The sequence below is a fragment of the Triticum dicoccoides genome, chromosome 1A (assembly GCF_002162155.2).
Source record: "Triticum dicoccoides isolate Atlit2015 ecotype Zavitan chromosome 1A, WEW_v2.0, whole genome shotgun sequence".
Lineage (NCBI taxonomy): Eukaryota > Viridiplantae > Streptophyta > Magnoliopsida > Poales > Poaceae > Triticum > Triticum dicoccoides.
In genome coordinates this window covers 76,698,380-76,717,307 of record NC_041380.1, presented here as the reverse complement: position 1 = coordinate 76,717,307, position 18,928 = coordinate 76,698,380, and the positions used below count along the sequence as shown (strand labels likewise).

The following is an 18,928-nucleotide window of genomic DNA, read 5'->3' as shown; positions in this document are numbered from 1 at the left end:
CTTGCCGATCATCGGGCAAGTCCACCAAAGTCCATACTTTGTTCTGATACATGGATCCTATCTCGGATTTCATGGCTTCTAACCATTTGTCGGAATACGGGCCCACCATCGCTTCTCCATAGCTCGTAGGTTCATTGTTGTCTAACAACATGATATCCAAGACAGGATTACCGTACCACTCAGGAGTAGTACATATCCTTGTCGACCTACGAGGTTTGATAGCAACTTGATCCGAAGCTTCATGATCACTATCATTAACTTCCTATTCAACAGACGTAGGCGCCACAGAAAACATCTTTTTGTGTTGCATCACTTTCTGGTTGAAATAAAGGTTCGACAACCTCATCAAGTTCTATCTTCCTCCCACTCAATTCTTTCGAGAGAAACTCCTTCTCGAGAAAGGACCCGTTCTTAGCGACAAACAATTTGCCCTCAGATCTGAGATAGAAGGTATACCCAACTGTCACCTTTGGGTATCCCATGAAGATGTGTTTGTCCACTTTGGGTTCGAGCTTCTCCGGCTGAAGCCTTAAGCATCGCAGCCCCAAACATTAAGAAACGACAATTTTGGTTTCTTGCCAAACCAATGTTCATACGACGTCGTCTCAACGGACTTATATGGTGTCCTATCTAAAGTGAATGCAGCTGTCTCTAATGCATAACCTCAAAATAACAGCGGTAGATTGGTAAGAGACATCATAGATCGCACCATATCTCATAGTGTTCGATTACGACGTCCGGACACACCATTACCTTGTGGTGTTCCAGGTGGCTTCAACTGTGAAACAACTTCACAATGTCTTAAGTGATTGCCAAACTCATAACTCAGAAAATCCCCTTTTGATTAGATCGTAGGAACATGATCTTATTGTTATGATGATTCTTAACTTCACTCTGAAATCGCTTGAACTTTTCAAACGTTTCAGACTTGTGCTTCATTAAGTAGATATACCTATATCTACCCAAATCGTCAGTGAAGATGAGAAAATAGCGATATCCACCGCACGCTTCAATTCTCATTGGATCACATGCATCAGCATGCATGATTTCCAACAAGTCACTTGCCCGTTTCATTGTACCTGAAAACGGGGTCTTAGTCATCCTGCCCATGAGGCATGGCTCGCATGTGTCAAGTGATTCAAAATCAAGTGACTCCAAACATCCATCGACATGGAGTTTCTTCATGCATCTTACGCCAATATGACCTAAGCGGCAGTGCCACGAGAAAGTGGTACTATCATTATTAACTCTACATCTTTTGGCGTGAACATGTGTATTACCACGATCGAGATTCAATGAACCATTCACATATGGTGCATGACCATGAAAGGTATCATTCATGTAAACAGAATAACCATTATTCTCTAATTTAAATGAATAACCGTATTGCAATGAACATGATCTAATCATATTCATGCTCAACGTAGACACCTGATAACATTTATCTAGGTTCAATACTGATCCCGAAGGCAGATGGAGCGTGCGATGGTGATCTCATCAACTTTGGAAACACTTCCAACACACATCGTCACCTTGCCCTTAGCCAGTCTCTGTTTATTTCGTAGCTTTTGCTTCAAATCACCAATAATAGCAACTGAACCGGTATCCAATACCCAGGTGCTACCAGGAGTACTAGTGAGGTACACATTAATAACACGTATATACTTTGTTGAAGTTGCCAGCCTTCTTATCTACCATGCATTTGGGGTAATTCCGCTACCAGTGACCGTTCCCCTTACAATAGAAGCACTTAGTCTCGGGTTTGGGTCCAACCTTGGGTTCCTTCACTGGAGCGGCAACTGGTTTGCCATCCATGAAGTTTCCCTTCTAGCCCTTGCCCTTCTTGAAACCAGTGGTCTTGTTCAACCATCAACACTTGATGCTCCTTCTTGATTTCTACCTTTTGCGGTCTTAAGCACCGTGAACAGCTCCGGGATCAACTCCATCCCTTGCATGTCATAGTTTATCACGAAGATCTAGTAGCTTAGTGATAGTGGCTAGAGAACTCTATCAATCACTATCTTATCTGGAAGTTTAACTCCCACTTGATTTAAGTGATTGTAGCACCCAGACATTCTGAGCACATGCTCACTAGTTGAGCTATTCTCCTCCATCTTGTTGGCTAAAGAACTTGTCAGAGGTCACACACCTGTCAACATGGGCATGAGCCTGAAATCCCAATTTGAGCTCTTAGAACATCTCATATGTCTTATGGCATTCAAAACGTCATTGGAATCCCGATTCTAAGCCGTAAAGTATGGTGCACTAAACTATCAAGTAGTCATCAGGATGTGTCTGTCAGGTGTTCACAACATCCACAAACGACGTTGTACGGGTTTGCACATCGAGCGGTGCATCAAAGATGTAAGCCTTCTGTGTAGCAATGAGGACACTCCTCGGACTACGGACCCAGTCCGCATCATTGCTTACAATATCTTTCAACTTGGTCTTTCTCTAGGAACGTATTAAAACAAGGAGCTACAACGTGAGCTATTTATCTACAACATATTTGCAAAGACAATTTAGACTATGTTCATGATAATTAAGTCCATCTAATCAAATTATTTAATGAACTCCCACTCAGATAGACATCCCTCTAGTCATCTAAGTGAAACATGATCCGAATCGACTAAGCCGTGTCCGATCATCACGTGAGACGGACTAGTCATCAACGGTGAATATCTCATGTTGATCGTATCTTCTATACGACTCATGTTCGACCTTTCGGTCCTCCGTGTTCCGAGGCCATGTCTGTACATGCTAGGCTCGTCAAGTCAACCTAAGTGTATTGCGTGTGTAAATCTGGCTTACACCCGTTGTATTCGAACGTTAGAATCTATCACACCTGATCATCACGTGGTGCTTCGAAACAACAAACCTTCGCAACGGTGCATAGTTAGGGGGAACACTTTCTTGAAATTTTAGCGAGGGATCATCTTATTTAAGCTACCGTCGTTCTAAGCAAATAAGATGTAAAACATGATAAACATCACATGCAATCAAATAGTGACATGATATGGCCAATATCACTTTGCTCCTTTTGATCTCCATCTTCGGGGCTCCATGATCATCGTTGTCACCGGCATGACACCATGATCTCCATCATCATGATCTCCATCATCGTGTCTTCTTGAAGTTGTATAGTCATCTATTACTTCTACTACTATGGCTAACGCTTTAGCAATAAAGTAAAGTAATTACATGATGTTTATGTTGACACGCAGGTCACAAATAAATAAAGACAACTCTTATGGCTCCTGCCGGTTGTCATACTCATCAACATGCAAGTCGTGATTCCTATTACAAGAACATGATCAATCTCATACATCACATATATCATTCATCACATCATTTTGGCCATATCACATCACAAGGCATATGCTGCAAAAACAAGTTAGACGTCCTCTAATTGTTGTTGCAAGTTTTTACGTGGCTGCTATAGGTTTCTAGCAAGAACGTTTCTTACCTACGCGAAAACCACAACGTGATGTGCCAATTTCTATTTACCCTTCATAAGGACCCTTTTCATCGAATCCGATCCGACTAAAGTGGGAGAGACAGACACCCGCTAGCCACCTAATCCAACTAGTGCATGTCAGTCGGTGGAACCAGTCTCACGTAAGAGTACGTGTAAGGTCGGTCCGGGCCGCTTCATCCCATGATGCCGCCGAATCAAGATAAGACTAGTAACGGCAAGCAAATTGACAAAATCGACGCCCACAACAACTTGTTTTCTACTCGTGCATAGAAACTACGCATAGACCTAGCTCTGATACAACTGTTGGGGAACGTAGCAGAAATTCAAAATTTTCTGCGCATCACCAAGATCAATCTATGGAGTAATCTAGCAACGAGGGGAAGGAGAGTGCATCTACATACCCTTGTAGATCGCTAAGCGGAAGCGTTCAAGTGAACGGGGTTGATGGAGTCGTACTCGTCGTGATTCAAATCACCGGAGATCCTAGTGCCGAACGGACGGCACCTCCGCGTTCAACACACGTACAGCCCGGTGACGTCTCCTACGTCTTGATCCAGCAAGGGGAGAAGGAGAGGTTGGGGAAGACTCCATCCAGCAGCAGCACGACAGCGTGGTGGTGGTGGAGGAGCGCGGGACTCCAGTAGGGCTTCGCCAAGCACTACGAGAGACGAGGAGGGAGAGAGGTATGGCTACGCCAACAGGGAGAGCAAATCACACGTCTTGGGCAGCCCCAAACCTCAAGTATATATAGGGGGAGGGGAGGGGCTGTGCCCCCACCTAGGGTTCCCTCCCTAGGGGTGGCGGCAGCCCCTAGATCCCATCTGGGAGGTGGCCAAGGGGGAGAGAGAGGGGGGCGCACCTAGGGTGGGCCTTAGGGCCCATCTGCGCCTAGGGTTTGCCCCCTCTCCTCTTGAGGACGCCTTGGGCCTTGGTAGGAGGCACCCCAGACCACCTAGGGGCTGGTCCCTTCCCACTATTGGCCCATGTAGGCCTCCGGGGCTGGTGGCCCCACCTGGTGGACCCCCGGACCCCTCCGGTGGTCCCGGTACACTACCGGTGATGCCCGGAACACTTCCGATGGCCAAAACCATACTTCCTATATATTAATCTTTACCTCCGGACCATTCCGGAACTCCTCGTGATGTCTGGGATCTCATCCGGGATTCCGAACAATATTCGGTAACCGCGTACATACTTTCCCTATAACCCTAGCGTCATCAAACCTTAAGTGTGTAGACCCTACGGGTTCGTGAGTCATGCAGACATGGCCGAGACAACTCTCCGGTCAATAACCAATAGCGGGATCTGGATACCCATGTTGGCTCCCACATGCTCCACGATGATCTCATCGGATGAACCACGATGTCAAGGACTTAATCAATCCCGTATACAATTCCCTTTGTCTAGCGGTACGATACTTGCCCGAGATTCGATCGTCGGTATCTCGATACCTTGTTCTATCTCGTTACCGGCAAGTCTCTTTACTCGTTCCATAACACATCATCCCGTGATCAACTCCTTGATCACATTGTGCACATTATGGTGATGTCCTACCGAGTGGGCCCAGAGATACCTCTCCGTTTACACAGAGTGACAAATTCCAGTCTCGATTCACGCCAACCCAACAGACACTTTCGGAGATACTTGTAGTGAACCTTTGTAGCCACCCAGTTACGTTGTGACGTTTGGCACACCCAAAGCACTCCTACGGTATCCGGGAGCTGCACAATCTCGTGGTCTAAGGAAATGATACTTGACATTAGAAAAGTTTTAGCAAACGAACTACACGATCTTGTGCTAGGCTTAGGATTGGGTCTCGTCCATCACATCATTCTCCTAATGATGTGATCCCGTTATCAACGACATCCAATGTCCATGGTCAGGAAACCGTAACCATCTATTGATCAACGAGCTAGTCAACTAGAGGCTTACTAGGGACATGGTGTTGTCTATGTATCCACACATGTATCCGAGTTTCCTATCAATACAATTCTAGCATGGATAATAAACGATTATCATGAACAATGAAATATAATAATAATAATAATAACTAATTTATTATTGCCTCTAGGGCATATTTCCAACAGGGATCACATCATTAGGAGAATGATGTGATTGACTTGACCCATTCCGTTAGCTTAGCACTCGATCATTTAGTATGTTACTATTGCTTTCTTCATGACTTATACATGTTCCTATGACTATGAGATTATGCAACTCCCGTTTATCGGAGGAAAACTTTGTGTGCTACCAAACGTCACAACGTAACTGGGTGATTATAAAGGAGCTCTACAGGTGTCTCCAAAGGTACATGTTGGGTTGGCGTATTTCGAGATTAGGATTTGTCACTTCGATTGTCGGAGAGGTATCTCTGGGCCCTCTCGGTAATGCACATCACATAAGCCTTGCAAGCATTGCAACTAATGAGTTAGTTGCGAGATGATGTATTGCGGAACGAGTAAAGAGACTTGCCGGTAACGAGATTGAACTAGGTATTGAGATACCGATGATCGAATCTCAGGCAAGTAACATACCGATGACAAAGGGAACAACGTATGTTGTTATGCGGTCTGACCGATAAAGATCTTCGTAGAACATGTAGGAGCCAATATGAGCATCCAGATTCCGCTATTGGTTATTGACCGGAGACGTGTCTCGGTCATGTCTACATTGTTCTCAAACCCGTAGGGTCCACACGCTTAATGTTTCGATGACAGTTATATTATGAGTTTATGAGTTTTGATGTACCGAAGGAGTTCGGAGTCCCGGGTGAGATCGGGGACATGACGAGGAGTCTTGAAATGGTCGAGACGTAAAGATCGATATATTGGACGACTATATTCGGACATCGGAAAGGTTTCGAGTGGTTCGGGTATTTTTCGGAGTACTAGGGAGTTACGGGAATACGGGGGAAGAAGTATATGGGCCTTATTGGGCTTTAGGGGAGAGGGAGAGGCAGGCCCCCCCCATTGACTAGTCCGAATTGGACTAGGGGGAGGGGCGGCGCCCCCTCCTTCCTTCTCTTCCCTCTTCCCCTTCCTTGTCTCGTACTCCTACTACATGGAAGGACTCCTAGTTGGACTAGGAAAGGGGGAATCCTACTCCCAGTGGGGTAGGACTCCCCTAGGGCGCGCCATAGAGAGGGCCGGCCCTCCCCTCCTCCACTCCTTTATATACGGGGGCAGGGGGCACCCCATAGACACACAAGTTGATCTCCAAGATCGTTCTCTTAGCCGTGTGCGGTGCCCCCCTCCACCATAGTCCTCAATAATATTGTAGCAGTGCTTAGGCGAAGCCCTGCGACGGTAGAACATCAAGATCGTCACCACGCCGTCGTGTTGACGGAACTCTTCCCCGACACTTTGCTGGATCGGAGTCCGGGGATCGTCATCGAGCTGAACGTGTGCTAGAACTCGGAGGTGTCGTAGTTTCGGTGCTTGATCGGTCGGGCCGTGAAGACGTATGACTACATCAACCGCGTTGTGCTAACGCTTCCGCTTTCGGTCTACGAGGGTACGTGGACAAAACTCTCCCCTCTCATTGCTATGCATCACCATGATCTTGTGTGTGCGTAGGAATTTTTTTGAAATTACTACGTTCCCCAACAATAATCACCGAAGTGTTCAAGCATATTTGAATTGTATTTCAATTGTCTACCAAAATAAGCATTAAAATCTTTCTGCTTAACCACAAATTTATCAAACTCATCTAAGCATGGGCTAGCAAACTTAGTAAATGGGATTTCAGCTTTATCATATCTATAGAGAGAATTTACCTTTACTACCTAGTCGGGTTATCAAGACCATAAGTTTCTTCAATAGGTAATGGATTAAGATCATATGTTTTCTTCAACAGGCGGTATATTAAGACCATATATTTCTTCAATAGGAGGTAAATTCTTAACATCTTCAGCTTTAATACCTTTTTCTTTCATAGATTTTTTTGCATCTTGCATATCTTCAGGACTGAGAAATAGAATACCCCTCTTCTTCGGAGTTGGTTTAGGAATAGGCTCAGGAATTGGCTCCGGAGGTGTCCAATTATTTTCATTTGTAAACATATTATTCAATAGAATTTCAGCTTCATCCGGTGTTCTTTCCTTGAGAACAGAACCAGCACAACTATCCAGGTAATCTCTGGAGGCATCGGTTAGTCCATTATAAAAGATATCAAGTATTACATTTTTCTTAAGAGGATGATCAGGCAAAGCAATAAGTAATTGGAGAAGCCTCCCCCAAGCTTGTGGGAGACTCTCTTCTTCAATTTGTACAAAATTATATATATATCCCTTAAAGCAGCTTGTTTCTTATGAGCAGGGAAATATTCAGCAGAGAAGTAATAAATCATATCCTGCGAACTACGCACACAACCAGGGTCAAGAGAATTAAACCATATCTTAGCATCACCCTTTAATGAGAACAGAAATATTTTAAGGATATAAAAGTAGCAAGTTCTCTCATCATTAGTGAATAGGGTAGCTATATCATTTAATTTAGTAAGATGTGCCACAACAGTTTCAGATTCATAGCCATGAAAAGGATCAGATTCAACCAAAGTAATTATATCAGGATCAATAGAAAATTCATAATCCTTATCGGTAACACAGATAAGTGAAGTAGCAAAAGCAGGGTCAGGTTTCATTCTAGCATTTAGAGATTGCTTATTCCATTTAGCTAATAACCTCTTGAGTTCGTACCTATCTTTGCAAGCTAAAATAGCTAAAGAAGCTTCTTTATCAAAAACATAACCCTCAGGAATAACAGGCAAGTCTTCATCATCAATTTCATCAGTATTATCAGATTCAATATTTTCAATCTCTCTAGCCCTAGAAAGTTGTTCATCAAGAAATTCACCAAGTGGCACAGTAGTATCAAGCATAGAAGTAGTTTCATCATAAGTATCATGTATAGCAGAAGTTGCATCATCAATAACATGCGACATATCAGAACGAATAGCAGAAGCAGGTTTAGGTGTTCCAAGCTTACTTAAAACAGAAGGTGAATCAAGTGCAGAGCTAGATGGCAGTTCCTTACCTCCCCTCGTAGTTGAGAGATAAATCTTAGTTCTCGGATCTTTCAAGTTCTTCATAATGATAAGCAGATATAAATCCCAAGTGACTCAAAGAATAGAGCTATGCTTCCCGGCAACGGCGCCAGAAAATAGTCTTGATAACCCACAAGTATAGGGGACCGCAACAGTTTTCGAGGCCAAAGTATTCAACCCAAATTTATTGATTCGACACAAGGGGAGCCAAAGAATATTCTCAAGTATTAGCAGCTGAGTTGTCAATTCAACCACACCTGGAAACTTAGTATCTGCAGCAAAGTATTTAGTAGCAAAGTAATATGATAGTAGTGGTAATGGTAGCAAAAGGTAATTGTAGTAAAAGTAATGTTTTTGGTATTTTGTAGTGATGATAGCAATAGCAATGGGAAAGTAAATAAGCGAAGAACAATATATGGAAAGCTCGTAGGCAATGGATCGGTGATGGAGAATTATGCCGAATGCGGTTCATCATGTAACAGTCATAACCTAGGGTGACACAGAACTAGCTCCAGTTCATCAATGTAATGTAGGCATGTATTCCGAATATAGTCATATGTGCTTATGGAAAAGAACTTGCATGACATCTTGTGTCCTACCCTCCCGTGGCAGCGGGGTCCTTATGGAAACTAAAGGATATTAAGGCCTCCTTTTAATAGAGTACCGGAGCAAAGCATTAACACATAGTGAATACATGAACTCCTCAAACTACGGTCATCACCGGTAAGTATCCCGATTATTGTCACTTCGGGGTTAACGGATCATAACACATAATAGGTGACTATAGACTTGCAAGATAGGATCAAGAACTCTCATATATTGATGAAAACATAATAGGTTCAGATCTGAAATCATGGCACTCGGGCCCTAGTGACAAGCATTAAGCATAGCAAAGTCATAGCAACATCAATCTCAGAACATAGTGGATACTAGGGATCAAACCCTAACAAAACTAACTCGATTACATGATAAATCTCATCCAACCCATCACCGTCCAGCAAGCCTACGATGGAATTACTCACGCACGGCGGTGAGCATCATGAAATTGGTGATGGAAGATAGTTGATGATGACGATGGCGACGGATTCCCCTCTCCGGAGCCCCGAACGGACTCCAGATCAGCCCTCCCGAGAGGTTTTAGGGCTTGGCGGCGGCTTCGTATCGTAAAACGCGATGAATTCTTCTCTCTGATTTTTTTCTCCCCGAAACATAATATATAGAGTTGGAGTTGGAGTCGGAGGAGCTCCAGGGGGCCCACGAGGTAGGCGGCGCGCCCCCACCCTCGTGGACAGGTGGTGGGCCCCCTGGCCTTCATCTTTTGCAGGTATTTTTTATATTTTCCAAAAAGTTGCTCCGTGAAGTTTCAGGTCATTCCGAGAACGTTTATTTCTGCACATAAATAACACCATGATAATTCTGCTGAAAACAACGTCAGTCCGGGTTAGTTCCATTCAAATCATGCAAGTTAGAGTCCAAAGCAAGGGCAAAAGTGTTTGAAAAAGTAGATACGACGGAGACGTATCAACTCTGTCTAGTGGTTCGCGTGGGCAATGTCGACGGAGAGGTGGTACTTTGCTTGTGTGGTCTTCGCTCGACCATGTCCTGGTATGGGTCTGACTTCTCATCTGAAGCCGGGTTAGCGAGGAGTGTTCCTCACTGGACCACCTCATTCCGTACAACAATTTCCCCTTTTGTGCTGTGTTGTTGGCCAGACGGCCAACATTCAAGGGTTCGCCTTGCTTGGTCAGATGAACATGGAAGTTGTTGTCCTCACGCCTGTTGGGGTGTCTCTGCTAGGCGGTGCCCTTCGACTACAACGATGGCACACATGTGCATGGCATCGGCTCGGCTCGCATGAGCTTTCAAATGCACCCCACAACGTAGGTGCTGTCGTAGCGTTGTACAGTCTCGCTTAATTAAAGAAGCAAGAAGTTCAACTCAAAAAAACTAAAAGAAGCTAGAAGGGCAAGTTTTCTTCCATCCGTCATTTTTAGGTGTGCATCCTCTACTTAAATCAGTGGTGGCTATCATAGATAGATTGATTTATTCGTAACTTGAGTAATAACCAATGCTACTACAACAATATAACACAAAAAACCAATGCTGCAGCAACTACTACACGTGGTGGCCCCACCCCATAGGTCAAGGAGCACCAGGAGAAATCCGTCCAAAAGGCTCGCGTCCGATTAGCTAGTTGGTGAGGCAATAGCTTACCAAGACAATGATCAGTAACTAGTCAAGAGGATGATCAGCCACACAGAGTGAAACGTGGCCCATACCACGTTTTATCGTTTGGTCATGTTAGAGATAAAACAAACTCAAAATTGAAAAATTATGCAGGTGGATAGATGAACATTACTCTTTTTCTTCCATTATTTCTGCGTTTGTTTCTTAATGTGTATCCATCTTAAACAATAGATTACTTTTCCTTGTTTATTTAGCTTCAAAAGGTGAAATGAGAGCAAGTTTCGGCAACACCGTGATTTTGTATCAGAGATGTCACGGTTAATTTTCTTTTACAGCTTATTGCTATGCCTAGATCAAGCAGTGGCGAGAACTGGATATTTTAGAGAGTAAGATTATTTTGATAGAAGATAATATTTGGGTATTGTTATTCCTATATAGAACTTTTTTGTTCCTTTTCTAACAAAGAAATATAAAGCGTTCGTGCGTAGGTCTTCGGATAGGGTTTCATTTTCACAGCGAGCTGACACCTGAACCGAACGTGGTAATAATTACCAGGCGTGCCACCCCCAACAATTCCGCGAGCGCCCCTCTTGGAGCGGCGCTACGACGACGGCGCCGCCGCGGAGTGGAGGGCGACGAGGGACGCGTACGCGCCGCCCTTGACGGCGATCAGGGCCTCGTGCGTGCCCCGCTCCACGATCGCGCCGTCCTTCACCACCGCGATCACGTCGGCGCCCCGCACCGTCGACAGGCGGTGCGCCACCACCACCGTCGTCCGGCTCGCCGCCACCCGGTCCAGCGCGTCCTGCACCGCCCGCTCCGACTCCGCGTCCAGCGCGCTCGTCGCCTCGTCCAGCAGCAGGATCCTGGGGTCCTTGGCCACCGCCCGCGCGATCGCCACCCGCTGCTTCTGCCCTCCCGACAGCTGCGCGCCGCGCTCCCCGACCACCGTGCCGTACCCCTGCAAACAATTCAGGTATCATCGATCAATCCACGACGAGAAATTTCAAAAAAATCCAGGTATGATCGACCAATCCACGATGAGATATTATGAACATGAAATGCAGCTATGTCGATCTGTGGATGAAAGAATGAGTCCTCACCTGTTGGAGTGAGCTGATGAACTTGTGGGCGTTCGCCAGTTGCGCGGCGGATACGATGTCCGATTCCGTGGCCTCCCCTTCCTTCCCGTAGGCGATGTTTGCCCGGATCGTGTCGTTGAAGAGGGCTGGCTCTTGGCTCACCAGCCCCATCTGCTGCCTCAGCCACCTCACCTGGAACTTCTGGATGTCCACCCCGTCCAGAAGTATGTGGCCTGCGTCAGGGTCGTAGAATCGCTGCAGCAGCGATATTGCTGTCGATTTGCCGCTGCCGCTCTGCCCGACAAGCGCGACGGTCTGAGAGACAGGTTCACGGCGCAGATAGTTAGTTAGGTTCAGTTTGGCAAACTTGTGCGTTGTTAGCTGAGATAGATTAAATCTGGGTTGTGGGTTGAGGCTGGTACCTTTCCTGACTGGATTGTCAAGCACAGGTCTTCGAAGATCTGGATATCCGGGCGGGTCGGGTATCTGAACCTCACGTGCCGAAACTCGATGTCGCCCCTTAGTGGTTCTAAATTCACCCCGGCGTCATCGCTTGGGTCAATCATCGATTTACGGTCCACGATGGCGAATATAGAAGATACGGCTGATCTTGCTCTGGAGGAATCTGAGGTGAGGGTGCTAGTGTGCGATACCCCGATTGCTGCCATTGTGAGAGCAAGAAACACCTGCAATTTAACATGCCCAAGGTACAATAATCTTTAGCAACTCCGAAGTAACAATTAACCAGACACGGCATTCTAACTGTTGTTAAGATACTAGCCACCTTCTGGTTTGAATTTATGTGGCAATGTATGATTGATCTGTGTGTATTGAAATGGAAGAGCTTGCTTATGATTGAATGCTGAAATATGTAAAGATCTCATAATGAACATATGACATACCCTGAAAACTTTGGGAAATGTTGTCTTCTTATCCTCGACAAGCCGAGCACCAGCATAGAAGCTTGCTGCGTAGACTCCAAACAGCAAAAAGAAGGAAACTCCAAAACCAATACCACTTATTATTCCTGTCCTGATTCCTGTTTGTAGCGGTCCTTCGCACTTTTTGTTGTACAAATCCATCACCTTCTCTTCAGCTGAAAATGAGGCCACTGTCCTTATGCTACTTACTGCATCATTTGCCACTTGACTTGCCTCCTCGTACATCATCTACAATCATAGTTGAGAATCAGTGACCCAACATAACAGAAGTATTTGTAACTACCTAATTCTGATCAACATAGAGATTGCACAATAGATTGAGAAATAAATAAATCCGCATTTTTATGATTTCTGGTATATACCTTTGCATCTGCACTGAATCCCTGGATAAATTTCATCTGGATCCATCCATTCAGGCCGATGAGTGGTATCAACGCCAAAATGATAAGAGATAGCTCCCAGTTTGATATGAAAGCAATTACCAGGCCAGCAACTAATGTTGCAGAGTTTTGCACAACCAGTTGAAGTGTATCACCCACGAGCCCCCTAACTTTTGCTGCGTCTGACGATAGCCTTGACCCAATTGAGCCACTTGAGTTATGTGGGTCATCAAACCATCCAATCTCCATATTGACCACCTTTTCAAAAGTCATTAGTCTGATTCTTCTGATGAGCTTGCACCCAGCCACCGAGAAAAAGTATGAGCCGACAGGGAGCGACACGAAGTACACTGCACCAAATATCAAGAACATGGATGACCAAAACGCAGCATCCTTCTTTAGCATTTCTGGGGGCTCATAGAATGCTTTGATCACGTTCGACAAAAGTATTGCAAAGATCGGGAATATCACTCCACTGATAGCAGAAGCAACAGAACCAAGTATAAGCACTGGGACCTCTGGTTTGTTAAGGGATGCCAGGCGACTGAGGGGCACTTCCTGTTGTATTTCATCAGTTATGTTCTTCGAGCAGCCAACCTGAACATCAATTTCATGAGGTATGCCAAATGGCACTGAGAATGAGTGATGGCTACTGTTATCCCGAGATGACCTTTGGCTAGTTGACTGATTTACCAATGACTGTTTGCCTAACCGAATCCCAGTATCACTCTTCCTACCCGACTTGTTCTGATTGCTTGCGCCCTCAGAAGCATGACTTGTTTCCTGTAAGCGTATCAGTTGGCTGTAAGCTCCTTCTGGGTCCCTCAAAAGGTCATGGTGTGGACCTGGTGATTGTCAAATGTTTCAGCTACTGAGCATTTGCTGACATATAATATGTGTAAGAGGTACTAAACGACTATTTTGAATCACAAACACCAATGTTTCAGAATTATACCTTTTTCAACTATTGATCCTCGGCAGATGACAGCAATTGTATCGGCATTCCTTACAGTCGTCAAACGGTGTGCAACTATGACAGTGGTCCGATTTGTCATGACCCTATCAAGAGCCTCCTGCACAATCCTTTCAGACTCGGTGTCCAAAGCGCTTGTCGCTTCATCCAATAGCAGGATTCTTGGATCTTTGAGAATCGCTCTGGCAATGGCGATTCTTTGCTTTTGCCCACCAGATAGTTGTGTTCCATGTTCACCAACCGAAGTAGCGAAACCCTAAGGAATGTCACAAACATCAGAGATTCAATATATGAGGCGGAATTGTTTAAACATCTTTTTCTTTCAGTATATAGAATTGTCTAGGTCCTTAGTCTTGCTTCATCTATTTAGAACTAATTACCAGTAATGCAAATTCAAAGGTTTGTCGGTCTTCTAACCTGGGGTAATTTATCAATGAATTTGGAGGCGTTAGCAAGCTCAGCCGCAGCTCTGATTTCCTGATCTGTCGCATTGTCCTTACCATAAGCTATGTTATCTCTTATGCTAGCAGCAAACAGGGCCGGCTCCTGGCTCACTAAGCCAATTTTACTTCTGATCCACTTTAACTGCAACTCCTTGATATTCACTCCATCTATTAGAACTTCTCCGAGCTGAGGATCATAAAACCGTTCGATCAAGCTGATAACTGTTGATTTTCCACTCCCACTCTGGCCAACCAATGCAACGGTTTTGGCGCTCTGTATGGCAAGGGAGAAACCTCTGAATATTTGCTCATTGGGCCTTGTTGGGTAGGAGAAGTGAACATCTCTGAACTCGATATCCCCCTGAATGTCATCTAGCATCCTACCCTCTGTGCTGTATGCATCGATTTCGGGCTCCCTGTTGATTGTTTCAAACATCTTGTATGCTGCGGCCTGTCCTCCTGCGAATGCTTTCATGCTTGGTGATGCCTGTCCTAGAGCTCTGATAAACAAAACAGAAAAGTCTCAGCTTCTCAAACTAACGGGTTCCAGTTTAACAAAAAGTAGATATATGAGCAGGGAAAATTGGTCGGTGGTACAAAAATATAGTAGTCGTAGACGATTCAGTAATACTTACTGAAATTTATCTAACGAGTAATTCTTTTCAGGGAGAAGCTGATGAAGTCAAAGAATAGTTGGTCTTCCATAAAACAATGAAAGAGTTGGTGGGAACATGATTGCAAAAACACATAAAAATTTATCAAATGTTTGTTTCGTGCTACGCTGACTGGCTATGATTGGTGTGAAGTTAAGTCAGCAATGACTTGGATATGGACTTGGTTAGCTGCTGCCAACTAAATAAGACCCTACACGCATAGTTGGGTTAGCAGTTTGCACATGAAACCCTATGTTGCGTATCACTGTCGAACACTTGCCAAAATCAGCACAAAATCCAAAAATAGATGGCTAAGATTGCCCTATCAGGCCCCCCTAAATGAAACAGCAACCTTTTGAAGGTTGTTAAACATTCCTTCTCTTTCATGATAGTTAAGACAGCAATGACTTTGATATGCGCTTGGTTAGCTGCTGCCAACTAAATAAGACCCTACACAAATAGTTGGGTTAGCAGTTTGCGCACGAAATCCAATGTTTCTTATCCTTGTCAAACACTTGCCAAAAATCAGCACGAAATCCAAAATGGACGGCTAAGATTGCCTTATCAGGTCTAAATGAAACGGCAACCATTGAAGGTTGCTAAACCTAAACATTCCTTCTCTTTCCTGATAGAGTAACTGTCAATCATGAAACTGAGATTGCTGCAGCTGAATTAAAGGCGCGGAGATCACGAACTTACAGCGAGCCGGTAAGCACCGCGAAGATGACATTCATGACCTGGGCGCCGGTGTATCCCTTCTCTAGGATCAGCTTGGCTCCATACCATACCCCCAGGGAGTAGCCGCAGAACAGGAGCATCATGACGGTGCCCATGCCGATGGCAGCGACTAGGCCTTCCCGGACACCGGAACTGTAAGCGCACTTAAGCGACTTGTTGTACTTCTCCACCGCTTTCTTCTCCCCGGTGAAAGATGCAACCTGTGGTGATTTGTGTTCCACACATTCTTGTCATTGTTGCAAAAAAAATGCAATGCTCTGAATTGTAGTGTGGAACCTTACTGTTCTGATGGAGCCGACGGTCTGCTCGACGACGACCGCGGCTTCGGCGTAGGCGGCCTGCCCAAGCGACGCCATCCTGGCAACGACATTGGACATGACCGCGCCGGAGAGGACGAGCGGCGGGATGGTGGCCACCATGACGAGGGTGAGGAGCCAGCCCTGCGCGAAGGCCACGGCGAAGCCTCCAAAGAACGTCACCATCAGCTGGATGAACTTGCCGACCTTTTCCCCCATGGCGTCCTGGATGAGCACCGTGTCGCCGGACATGCGCCCGACCACCTCGCCGGTGCTGGTGTACATGTCGAAGAAGGCAATCTCCTGCCGGAGTATGGTCCTCAGGTACATGTTCCGTATCCGCGCCGCCTGCCGCTCGCCGGTGATCATCCAGCAGGTCACCTCTGAGTTCATCGGTCACAGACACAGAGAAATTATTAAACTTTGACGGGTTGCATGGCAGCGTCTGGAAGCTGAGTGATAGAGTGGCCGGAGGCACTTACGGGCGAAGGAGGCGACGGCGGAGGCGATGGCGAGGTAGACGAACTCGAGGGAGACCTGGGAGACGCGGGCCAGGACGTCGCCGCTGCCGCCGGCCGCGCCGCCGAAGGCGTCGACGAGGCCGCCAAACAGAACCGTCATGAGCGGCAGCGCGGCACCGTTGGCCACCGCGCCGACGGCGCCGACCAGCATGAGCGCCGCGTCGGCGCCGTCCGCGAACGCGAACAGCCTGTGGAACGGCACGCTCCCGCCGCCGCCCGCGCCCGGGCGCCGCTTCCCTCCTCCCCGCGCCCCGTCTGCCGGCTGCCCGGCGCCGTCCACATTGAACGCCCTGCTCGACTCCGACATGGCTCGCCTTCAAGATTCGCGGCAAAAACAGCAAAGCACGGCGTGCCTCCGGCGCACCACCATCTACTTACTACCACGCGCCGCAGCAGATCAGATCAGAGCTCCCCGCCGCCCGATCTCTCCTCCCTAGCTACCATTGGCGCTCCTCCCCTGAGGCCGGCATCAATCAGTGCGCAGATCAGAAGAGTGGAGCAGGAGGAACGGGTCATGGGAGCCAAAGGAGGAGCGGCGCGTCGAAAGGAACAAGAAGCTCAGGTCCAAAAGCACCGCCAAATGGCAGCTTTCCCCATGGCTGCCTGCCGACAGGGGTCACACACACACACCAGCACCGAAGCCAAAGGATCCGCGGCCAGCACGAAGCTGTGTGAAAGGTAGGTATGAATAATGGCGGCGATGCAGCTCGGCTCGGCTCGGCGGGAGTACGCAGGCAGATGCGCAAGTTGCGACGAATTTACTACCACTATTGTAGTGGCGCTGGCGCCTGTGGTGGAGACTGGAGTGGACTGCACCCGACTGGTGACCGCATTACTACTGCGGGATGAGTAGATGAGGATATCATATTTTTTGTCCGCGAAGTTGGCTGAGGTTATCAATGCGTGGCAAATCACAGAGCGCAGAAGACGCGGTGGTTGGATGGTTAGGAGAATGGGAGCAGATATTCGCTTCGACAACAAAGGTGTCTGCGACGATTTTGTCAAGCTTAAGATGATATGCCGGTTCAATCTTTCGGGATGCTTTCAGACAAGAATGAGTGTATATGCGTATATACGAGAGCAAGAGATAGACATGTACGACGGTACGAGTGGCGGTACGCTGCGGCGGCGAGTGGTTGCGGTTGCGTGCTAGCGAGGAGTGACCAATTCAGCATTTTGTTATGCTATCGAGACGTTCCGCGTCACTGTCTGAGCTGAGCGGCAGCACGCGAGGTGATGATGATGGGTGGAGACTCTCGAGAGCGAGCGCTGCTTTGATTTTATATGGAGGATCCCTTGCTTCCGGGTCAAGCACTAGTAGACCACTGTCCCGTCCGGCCGCCCCAATTTGATTTTCCACGCCAGTCAAACCGGTACGTGCTCGCCCTGCTTTCGTGATTTGGTGGTGCGTCATTCGATTCGCAGGCCTCTCTCCCTCGTTTTGACTAACCACAGTGGTAGCAAAGTTCGGCTCCTGCGGCTCTATCGCCCGGTGTCTTTCGAGGTTGGTGGATGAGTGCAAGGATAAACATCACGAACAGGGACGGATGAGGGGTTGATTCGCTCGGTATCCTCGTCAGAGCATCTCTAGTAGATCCCGCATCCGAAAAATAACCGCCGGTTTACTAGACGAGCTTGTTTTTTCCGCCCGAAGCAGGTACCGTGAAAACACGATATGTATCGGGTAGGGAAGCAAAGGAATGCCAGAGTGTTTGGAAATCTAGGGCAGCAACCACGGTCAAGGAGCAGGTGGAGATCATACCCAAATGTCTTGTGAGTAGTTAGCTTTAGGCGGGTGTGTTGACCTGCACTTAATGTGGCCATCGCTTGTAAGTTTCTTGTAAATTCATTCTATTTTCTATAAATATATGGTACTACTACGCTTTGGCGTGTTTTCTAAAGCAGCGACTGTTAATATGGATCAGCGCGAGTGTTATTATCACGTTAGAGTGTTATAAAACATCACTGGCCCCATTTTCCACACTAGCCAAAGCAGCACGATTTCCATGATTAGATGCATCATCATGCCCCTCCCACTTTGATTAAGCACGTACTATACTCTAGCTAACACAGCTAGCAAGGCGAGGTTCCTTATACTTGCCTAGTACAGGTAGTGGTTCTGCTTTTGCATGGAGTGCTCTCATTAGCACGTTATTAAGATATCAAGCATATCGCCCACCTTTTAAAGCCGCC

The 18,928-nt window shown here is 46.6% G+C and overlaps 1 protein-coding gene across 1 annotated transcript; it reads right to left on the bottom strand.

Annotated features, from left to right (window-relative positions):
* Positions 1-11,083: 11,083 nt before the first annotated feature.
* LOC119364143 (ABC transporter B family member 21-like) lies at positions 11,084-17,657 on the bottom strand. Its single transcript, XM_037629566.1, has 10 exons — positions 16,697-17,657; positions 16,200-16,597; positions 15,880-16,118; positions 14,502-15,027; positions 14,067-14,340; positions 13,094-13,956; positions 12,693-12,959; positions 12,213-12,476; positions 11,812-12,105; positions 11,084-11,669 (listed from the first exon to the last, which is right to left on the bottom strand). The coding sequence occupies exons 1-10, from the start codon at positions 17,040-17,042 to the stop codon at positions 11,310-11,312; spliced, it is 3,831 nt and encodes a 1,276-aa protein (XP_037485463.1). The 5' UTR covers positions 17,043-17,657; the 3' UTR covers positions 11,084-11,309.
* Positions 17,658-18,928: the final 1,271 nt, after the last annotated feature.

Bases quoted from the DNA above. Each gene is read 5' to 3' on its own strand.
- LOC119364143 (XM_037629566.1), bottom strand. From the start codon at position 17,042: ATGTCGGAGTCGAGCAGGGCGTTCAATGTGGACGGCGCCGGGCAGCCG. The intron at 14,341-14,501 runs GTTAGAAGACCG...GACATTCCTTAG, and splicing joins TCATTGATAAATTACCCCAG to GGTTTCGCTACTTCGGTTGG. The intron at 12,106-12,212 runs GTACCAGCCTCA...CCTGTCTCTCAG, and splicing joins TGACAATCCAGTCAGGAAAG to ACCGTCGCGCTTGTCGGGCA.